Source organism: Populus trichocarpa, chromosome 11 (assembly GCF_000002775.5).
Source record: "Populus trichocarpa isolate Nisqually-1 chromosome 11, P.trichocarpa_v4.1, whole genome shotgun sequence".
Taxonomy (NCBI): Eukaryota; Viridiplantae; Streptophyta; class Magnoliopsida; order Malpighiales; family Salicaceae; genus Populus; species Populus trichocarpa.
In genome coordinates this window covers 329538-339595 of record NC_037295.2, presented here as the reverse complement: position 1 = coordinate 339595, position 10058 = coordinate 329538, and the positions used below count along the sequence as shown (strand labels likewise).

Genomic DNA, 10058 nt, shown 5'->3' with positions numbered 1-10058 from the left:
TGTTTTTAAAATCTTGTGAAGCTGATTGCATTAACTATATTTATACCAAGAAAAAAGTAACAAAATCTTAAAGATAAATTATTTATCCTTGATGATAATAATTTTCATCTTAATTTGATTTAAGTGTTTCAACAAGTAAGTATTTTACATGTGAACTTATATTATTTCAAGGTTAATAATTATTTTATATGATTAGTATACATGCTAGATTTTGTTTTGATTCTCATTGAAAATTTCAATATATATTTATAAATATACATGCTAGGATTCTATTAATTACAAGATTAAATTAATTACATGTTGCATAGAGTAAGTATTAATTAATCCAATGACATAGGCTCCAAGACAAGCATATGCCTCTGAGTTCGACAATTCATATTAGTAATTCATGCTTCGTTAAATCATGTGCCTTTGAGTTCGACAATTCATATTAGTAATTCATGCTTCGTTAAATCATATGCCTTTGAGTTCGACAATTCATCTTGTTTCAAGATAAACACAAATCTCTTAGAGACGCAAGCCATACAGAAGATGGCATCAAACTTCACTATTATTTTTCCATCAAAATTCAGGCATTTTACGACACTTTTCTTACAAAATAAGTTTTCATGTTTTTATTATTATTATTATTATTATTATTATTATTTTCAAACCAACTTTGCTATCAATTTTGTTTCGTAAAAAATCAACTAGCTAGACTACACTTAACCCAGAAATTTTCACCACCAAAAGATTTGGTTTGCTTTGCTTTTTTAAAATTCAAAATGATGACCGGTGGCACCATCCCAATGGCAACATGCCCTCTCTTTCAAGCTCTCTTTCACAAGTCATAAATACAAATTGAAAGCTCAAGGGACCTCAGAGTGCTTTTTGCATCGTTCGTATAAGCTTTAAATTTAATATGCTCACCTTCTTTTTTTTGTTGTTGGGTTGTCAGTGAATTTATTGCTAACTTCTTGCCTATACATCCCTTCTTCTCATCTCTCTTTCTCTCACAGACACAGACATACACATTAAGTAATGAATCACAATCTCAGAGTCATGGAACATTTCTTTACCTTGCAGGAAACAAAATCCCATTTTCTCTTCCTTCATAGTTTCTTTTCCCTACTCCCTTGATTTTTCTATCTCTATATATATGGAGTCACTTGAAAGCTCTCTTAAAACCCTTTTCTTGGTATATACATTTCACCTGAAACCATCTCTTTATTCCTTCAATTCTTGGGAATTTTTAGGGCGTGGTGTTGCATGTACTTATGTTTGTTTCTTTATGAACTAAGTTTTACTGGTGTGGTTAGTTTTTCTCTTGAAATTATGTACTACTATAAAACTTGTCAACATAATTATATATAACGAGATATTGGTGCGGTTCAATCAGATAGTAATGCTCCATAAGCATAGAGCTCTATTGTTTGATTGAGCCGTGCCAATATCACGTATATGTTGCTCCGGAAAAAAAAATAAAAGTGATGTACTTGGAAGGTATGATTCTTAACTCTGATCTCCTCTTCAAATTGTTTCCTCGTCTCTAACATATTCTCATGTCTAAATTTCTTATTCCAAGACAGATTATTGTGTGATTTAAAACGCAAAGCAACAGTTTGTGTATATATTAAACTTATCATTAGTTAAAACATTTTCTTCATCATTTTTTCACAATTTAATTGTTTAAAATATCTCGATCCCAATACCTTTATACTAGAGGGGGCATGGGATTTAATCGAGTTATAATAGTTCATTGTTAACAATACTGTTCGTGGCAACATCTTGTTATGCTATCTGGGCCATGTTTCCATGCAGAAAATTAAGTGAATCCAGCAAGACACTTGATTGGCAAGATTAATCTGTACAAATTATATGTATTTGGATGGTTTGATATAATCTTGTTGGATTTTTTCCCTTTTTCTTACCAGTAAATTTTCCTTTTCTTTGGCTTTAAAGAAACCATGATCATTGAGTAACCAAATCATCAAAATAAATGAGTTTTTTTTTTTTTTTTTGTGGTAGGTAAGGACTAGACCAGAAATTAATAATTTTATTCTTTCTTTTACAAATGGTTCCTTCCATTGTAGAGTACCATCACTCTTTTTTTATTTGACAAAATGGTTTTAGTAGGTAACAAGATTCATTATTTAAAAGCATTTTTAAAAGTTTGAATATAATAATAACAACTTTCCAAATGTGCAAGACGCTATGATACCCAAAAGTTGAACAATTGCATTATTGTCCTCCCTCCTTTTCAAATTCCTTGCAAAACCATCTAACTCCCTAGGTTTACAATGTAAAAATATTTCAAAATTATAGTTTTTCTTCATAGTGTATAATTCATGCGGCAAATATTTCTTCATTCGAGTTACTAGAGGTCAACTGTTTATCCCATTGAAACGAAGATAGTCAACATTTTCCCGTGTGTTTTCACTTAGCAGAGGGGAAATGAAAGAAAAATCTTAAACATATGGAAGTCTAGCTAAGATTTCTATGTGAACGGCATGTTATTCTTTCTAAACCATTAATCTCGAATGAGTTTTAACGAATTATATTAATTTTGTAGTTGGTAGTATATATAGGACACTTATGAATTGAGTGTCTTCATGCATCCTTTGATGTTATTAATTATATTTTGAAGCACACTATGAACAGTTCGCAGACTCAACAGCCACCCATGGCCCTATGAGCACATAATCTCAGGGAGGTGAAAATTGTCACTACACAGAACTTCCAAGTCACCTATGGCGACAAGTGCTAGTATTTTGTGTCCCTGTAGACTTTGAAAACGTGCCTTGCAATAATTTTGTCCTTGAGTTTTACTTCTACTTTCCTGAGTCAATATGATCCATGGGATTCTTCATCACTTTCTCTGTCACTCTCTTTAATTTCATTGACAACTGAGGGTTCTTAGCAGAGGTCTAAAGGGAGATAAAGACTATTGAAAGGGGAAGACAGTGTTGCATTCAACTGTTATTCTAGGTGATAGTAGGGGTACTGAAGGGATTTGCTTTCTCCTTTCTGGTCCTATTAGGTTATCAAACAAACAAGGGTTGCCGCCTTGTTTCTGTAGCCTGTAGGTGCCTAATTGTTTCAAAGCTGAAACTCACCATTTGACCTGGAAGCATTCTTATATTCATTAGCTTGGATATGGTAAACATAATGTGACCAAGTTCGATGACTAGCTTCTTCTCATTGCCATTAGCAATCAGTATTTAGTAATGTTTTGTTTTCTGTATCGAAATTTTTTAAAAAAGGGACATATCTCCTCTGAACTTTCTATTTTAAAAAGATAAAAATTTACTCTACCATTGTTGTAGAGAAAAGTTTATTTTAGACCTTCATCCTCGTCTCGTCAACCCTTCAACCGAACATGCTTCTTTCTTTTGTATTTCCATGTCTATCTTTTCTTTCCTAGATCCTAACAAACGCAATAAAGATCCGTGTGACCTACAGAATGTAACTTGAGCATGAAAAGAAAAGGATATTAAAAAGTGAAAACCATACATGATACAAGAAAAAAAAATACCTGATGTATATTATATTGATCTGTAAAGCAAAATATAAGTAAAAGCTGTCCATGTAGATTTTCTAACATAAACGTTTGGTATTAATAATCATGGCAGAGAACCACCAAAACAGCCCTCCAACCATTCAAAGAACGATTGTTACAGCCCTCTCCTCTGACTGTCTTACCACCATCTGGGGCTGGTCGCCTGTTGACAAGGGCCCTTCAAGCAGCAAGGATCTCTATTCTCTTTCACTGTAAATCTATGATTTCTGTTAGTATGTCACATGCATCTCTACAACCTACTTTCCCCAGTTGCCCTTTCTGAGTTTGGAGGAAAGGTGTCTGTTATGTTAGAAGCTTGCGTGCTCTAGTGCATTCACATCTTCACCACAAGTCTTGTGAACTTCCATCATTCTTTCAACAGACCTGCAAATCCCGCTACATTTCCAATCAAACGAAACAGCACAAGTGCTGCCTAGATGAGCCTTCCACTCACAATCTGCAGTAACAAATCACATCATTAACTCTGTAAGTATTTATACTTGTATGCTATATCCGCACTCTTTTAATCAATATATTCCGTTTGGTTAAAGGATAATTACCCTGAAAGAATCCTGAATATGTCTGTTTATAACTCACAGATAGTAGGAAAAACCTTTAACATTAACCAGGTAATTAAGTTCAACAGAGAAGCATAATGTCAATTTGGGTGTTGCAGAAATGAATCTGTCCATAGAGGCATGGAAATTTTACACATTCAGGTGTTGCTATCTTCCTTTTAGCCTATCATTGACCGGAGTGATTTTCCATTTTCCCATGTGAAAACCAAATAAATAATAATAAACATGTAAGGCTAGCAATTTCACATTTACCTGGTGGGGTGCCACAACAAAGTCTCTTATCATCAACATGCTCCACATCTAGGCCAATAAACCAAGATCCCAGAGAAACATCTTCATTGACATATTTATGCAAGATGTGCCTGAAAGATAAGATTAAAAGACAATTTAAGTGCATATTTAGCGAAAGAAAGCTCACAATCTATAAGGAATCAAATATGTGGAGCCGGAATTAGAACCCCTCGTTCCAGTTTCCTGGTAATAAACTGGATTAAACAATAAATGTTTCAGCTCATTCAATCATTACTCGTAAGGGACTATAAATTTTTCTGTAAACCAAAAAACCTATGTGACTGGAGTGCAGACTCACTGGTTTACTGATATATAGGTTGCCAGATCCTTTGATATAGCATAAAGTTGTCCAGTAGCGTGTCGGAAATACTTGTTTCCAGCTTCTCCAAATTTCCAATACTCTGGTTCGTAATATCTCACACCCCTGTTTCATGGAAACATCATAAATCATTCCTAACTAATATTGAGGTGATTCAAAAAGCTCAGGCCATTCAGCTTACTTTTTAGAAAGCACAGGACCAGACTTCATACAGCCAACATAAACCCGAGGTTTCTTTTTGTGTCCAGCTAAGATTGTGCCAAGCGTTGCTACATCAATTTCACAGTATAAGAACTCAATCAGATAGGAGAAAAGTGACAAACATGGTACTTGGAAAATTCACAGGCACTCATCTCTAGAGTGTTGATGTCATATTAGTGTGGGTGCTTGGGGGGGGGGGGGGGGGGGGGGGTAGAAAGAGACATTGCATACAAGATCTACAAATTAAACATGCAAGAAAAGATGGAAATTCGTTTTACCTAAATTCACATGAACATCATCGTCAACTTTGATATAGAAGTCGGCATCCCACAAAGCAACAGCAGTTCTAAAGTACGTCTTTGTCTTGGCCGATAATTCTAGGTAGCCCTCAACATGTTCCTGTTAAAACATAATGATTAGACCTATTTTTGAACCATCGGAAGTGCAGAGATAATGTAATGGCTAGGAAATGAATTAAATGTAAAACCATTAAGACAAGAGCATCACCAGCCTCAAGAAATCTCCATGCATCATTTCCTCTGCTTCAATAGCTTTGTCCAGAATGCCACCAGCTGTTGAACTATGGGAAAAACCAGTTAACAGTTGTTCTATAAATCCATACTCCACAACCACATAATGTACTGCCATCTAGCATGAATGGTGGACTCAGCAATCAAGAATGTAATAAATATATGTACATAAGCCACCAGATCTCATTAAGCAAGTCATTAATCATATCATGCAGGGACTAGTGATAGCTAAGGTTGGCGTGCATACAAACTCTTAACCTATTGTGACTATTTGTTGAGGTAAATAATCCATGCACATTGACGAAAAGGTTCATAGAGCTCTTAGCTGTGGGTTTTTTCATAACATGACCAGACAAATAGTTCCTCACTTTCACATGCATCGACACCTTCTCATGACATTGCAATTATTTTATCCACAAATTTTCAAATCTTTCAAGATTCCTGGCTTTTGAAACAAAGTCCTGCATTCATCAATGCATCAGTTTTGAGATCTGTTTACTATGATATAATCAAACTTGTACTCCCTTGCTAGAACCACGGACTGCATACATAGTAGATGAAAGGATGGACAAGGGGCAGAAACTTTCTAAGAAAATCCAGCACACCACCAAATAAGACTAGCAACAAGAAAGGTATAAAATCTCACCTGTGACCTATAACAAAGCGTATGACTATACCCTTCTCCTCCAACTTCTTCCTTTCCTCACCTAGTTAAAATTTCGAAATATGGAACCCATTAGTCATACTTTAACTGCAAAATTTACAACTGGAATAGCATATGAACAAATAACGGCCCAGTCAATTCACCTTGTGGCATCCAAGTTGCACGGATTGAATCCCTCCGCTTCCGACTGCTAAAAGCTGTATTGATTCCAATTACCATAAAGTATTTTCTTTTCAAGTTTCCTGATGCAGCATCAGCACTCGACAAAGATTGCTGCTCTGCCTTGGCAGCTGCTAATTTCATCTCTATACTTGAAATTTTACTATTGAGTGTACTGCTTTCAGAATACAGCACCATTTGAATTTAGGTCAATGGAAGGGTAATGACACCCTCGTATATGTAAAAACACAACACAACATGTATCAGCAGAGCTTACCTGATATCATTCTGAGTACTTGAAATTTGCCCTAGACTGTAATTGGATATATGATTTCCAACCTTCTGATAAAGGCAAAAAATCAGAGCAAATACTATAATTGGCATGTCAATTGCAATGGCTTGATAGAAAAAGCATAGCTAAATCTGATCATAGGAAAGCTAGTTACGCAGAAATATAGATTTCCAGAAACATGCACACAGCAAATTCTAACCTTCGCTTGAAAAAATGACAAAAAAAAAAAAACTGCACCGATATCAAAACTAACATGTAATAATATATTCTTCCACCATGTCTGCAGACAAATCAAAAATACATTTTTGAAGAAAACTGCTTCTTTTGTCCACCACTTTTGCAAGCACAAATCAAAAGTTTTATATAGAAGAAGACGGCTTTTATGAGAAGACAGACCATAGTCAAATTAAACAATTAAATTCTTAATTCGAAGAAATTATTGATCAACCACAGAAATGTCATAGCTGATGTGTCAGGCTACATATTCCAACCTTTTTTGTTCCAAGTATTAACTACCAAGGTCTTAGGATAATAAGATGCATAAGACAGAGAAACATAAGCAATAATCACAATGTTCTTCCATGTTAGTTGAATTTTACAAATCAAAAAGCTAGATGAAAGTAAAGATTATATTACATGAAAAAATTATTCATAGCCAAACCAAACACAAAACATTTAGTTATACGAATTTATTCATTGGCAACCAAATAGTCATGCTGCATTCTGAATTCACTCCATGCCACATGGCCCAACACAACACTAAGCTTAAGCTTTATGCATATGCTTTTAAGTGAGATTTAGATAAAAGCCTGGTATGCACTTACAAGCTTCTGATCACAAGCCTCAGATTCTAAATTTGTTCTTTCAGGCTCTGTCCGTATCCTGGTACAATATTTCTTGATTAATAAATACATACATACATACACATACATACATCCATACATATACATATATATGACATATCATTCACCTCAACTTGTATTAAAGAAGTCCTAAACCAAAAAAAAAAAAAACAAGTAAATACAAAAAATAAATACAACTTCAAATGTCTGCCAAAATATAATAAATGAAGCTTGCTACCACTTGGCACCAACACTAGTGCTATATATGGAATTATCAATTATGTGGCTCAAAACATAGAATAAAAAGTGCAATTGAAACCAGCCCTACACCATTAGACATTAGTTTAAGTAAAGGAAAATAAAGAAAGAGACGACAGCACACCTTCACAGTTTTCTGTTTCCAAGGTGAAGATAGTGTCGGTGGAGACATATTTGCCAAAAAAATAAAAAGGTAATCATGGCTGCCATTTGATTCCACAATATCCAAAAATCAAGAACAGAAGAGTAAAATACTACACAATTTGTTCTACAACATTCATCTTCTGTCTTAAGACATTTAGCTTCGAAAATCAATGACAACACTGCAAATTAAAACTCCAAGAAATCAGTCAAAGAGCCTCACTTATTTCAATATCTCTCTCAAAGATCACATATTTCTCAAAATTCAGTGAAACCCAGTTGAGTTAAAATGCATCATACAATCAAAACAACCACCAAAGTTTACATCTTTGAAGAAAGCAATAAGAGCTCATTAATCAAAACTTGCCTGTTAGTGAACAATATCCCAGCAAAGAAGCTACTAAAACAAAGCAAAAGTGCCAAATTCCTTGACACTACTACATTCCTTGAACCCATCTCTCCTACTCCAACTCCTCCTCTACCCTTCACTGACATTCTGTTCTACTTTTTAACTTACACGCACAAAACCAAAAAGAAAATGAGACTCTAAACCAAATTTAGAGACAACCCAGAATATGTTTTGGTTCAAAAAACAAATGCAAGTGGTGTTGTACAAGTGTTCATTCTATGCAATGACACACACTCTTCTCTCCCTCCACAAAAGAGCAAAGACACACACAGAGAGAAGGGTGCAAAGTGAAAAGACCTGGTTACCAACGGCCACTCATTATATAAGCTCAAAAATCACTTAACCGACCTCTTAATCAAATGTTCCAGCTTGTCACCATTAATGTACTTATGATGTTATATGTTCTAGACAACATTAACAATAATGTATGTTTTTTCTTTGAAACCATAACAATAATTTTTATAGTCTTACATTAATAACAGTAACAGTTTCATTTTGAGGGGGTTAGTACTTTTTTTTTTCTCTTTTGATTGTTCATAGGGTTAAATTAATTTAGACATCGGAACCCAAATGGGTCGAGTCCATCTTAGAAGAGTATAAATTATATTTTAGTCACTAAAAATTAAATGATGTTCCATTTCAATCCTTCATTTTTATAATTTGTTGATGTTAATCTTGTAGCCATATTCCAAATAACTAATAAAAGTTAAGGTAGCATTTCATTATTATCTCATGAGATATTAAGATAACAAGAATATAGAAGACTTATCCATTTGTATTCTCAGTTTATTTTTTTAACCAAACACAATAAAACACTTGAAATTATAGTTTTTTTTTAGGATTTTTATGGGATATCATCACACATATTGATGTTTTGATTTACATGGAATGAAGTAGAACATTATTAAATCTATAGAGACTATAATATAGTTTACCGAATAGAAAATTTCCGGTGATGTAATTCTACAAAAAGTTCTTCTCCAAAAATCTCATTCAATTGGATTTTTTGGAAAGTGATATAGAAAAATATTCTTCATAAATTATCACTAATTTTTTTTCCCATAAGTATAGTATATTTAGTTAATTATAATCAATGCAGTATGATAGAATATCCTCTACCTTTTCCCAAAAAAAAAAAATTCCTCAACTTAAGCTATATCCGTAGACTCATTCCTCAAAATGACAAAAATTTGAGGCTTCAAACAATTGTATTTCTAACATATGCCCTTACTTAATAAAAATACAATGTTATAACTTTCATAATTAACTGTAATAAATTAGAATTGTATTAAATCATAGAAGTTAATCCACTTAATTATGAAAATAAAATATTTTATTTCTCTCAATTAATTATGTCATTATGGCAAATTTTAGAAAACCCTTTAAACAAAACCTATTTATAATGCTATTCAATCAGTGAAGATGTTCTATTTTAGGCAGCATTAACTCAGTTCACGTTTCTTTTTTTAAAAAAGAAAAAAAAAACCTATGAAGCTAAAGGTTTTTATTTTCTTACAAACAATTTGAAGGTTTTTTAATTCGGCATTAATGTGGTCTTCTCTTGCTAAGAATTCAATGAAAGCTTAACCAGTTTGGCATTGCTGTGGAAATATCTTTTTAAAAATATTTTTTAGTTAAAAATTACAAATGATAATATTTTTTAGTCAAATTTTTTTATATTCATATCTTATTAATTACCAATCAAGTTTTGGGTATTCATATAATTATTTATTATATATTATTATTTATTATTCAATAAAAAATAAAATAGTACATGTATATATATATTAAAAAAAAAATGTTCTACAAATATATCTATATAATATAAATATATAT

At 33.0% G+C, this 10058-nt stretch overlaps 1 protein-coding gene and 1 long non-coding RNA gene across 3 annotated transcripts; one reads left to right on the top strand and one right to left on the bottom strand.

Moving 5' to 3' along the window:
- Positions 1-860: 860 nt before the first annotated feature.
- Positions 861-3166, top strand: LOC112323325 (uncharacterized). The gene is made up of 2 exons (XR_002976745.2): positions 861-1482; positions 2641-3166. It is a non-coding gene; the product is annotated as an uncharacterized LOC112323325 (long non-coding RNA).
- A 330-nt stretch (positions 3167-3496) lies between these two features.
- On the bottom strand, positions 3497-8743 carry LOC18111240 (probable beta-1,3-galactosyltransferase 3). 2 transcript variants are annotated; one of them, XM_024580961.2, is made up of 11 exons: positions 8181-8743; positions 7397-7454; positions 6558-6619; positions 6265-6455; positions 6104-6164; positions 5435-5507; positions 5206-5326; positions 4908-4995; positions 4706-4831; positions 4369-4478; positions 3497-3995 (listed from the first exon to the last, which is right to left on the bottom strand). In XM_024580961.2, the coding sequence occupies exons 1-11, from the start codon at positions 8306-8308 to the stop codon at positions 3847-3849; spliced, it is 1167 nt and encodes a 388-aa protein (XP_024436729.1). In that variant the 5' UTR covers positions 8309-8743; the 3' UTR covers positions 3497-3846. The 2 variants fall into 2 exon arrangements, with proteins under 2 accessions (XP_024436729.1, XP_024436728.1); XM_024580960.2 differs by having other exon boundaries at positions 6558-6622; positions 8181-8742.
- Between the last annotated feature and the right edge of the window lie 1315 nt (positions 8744-10058).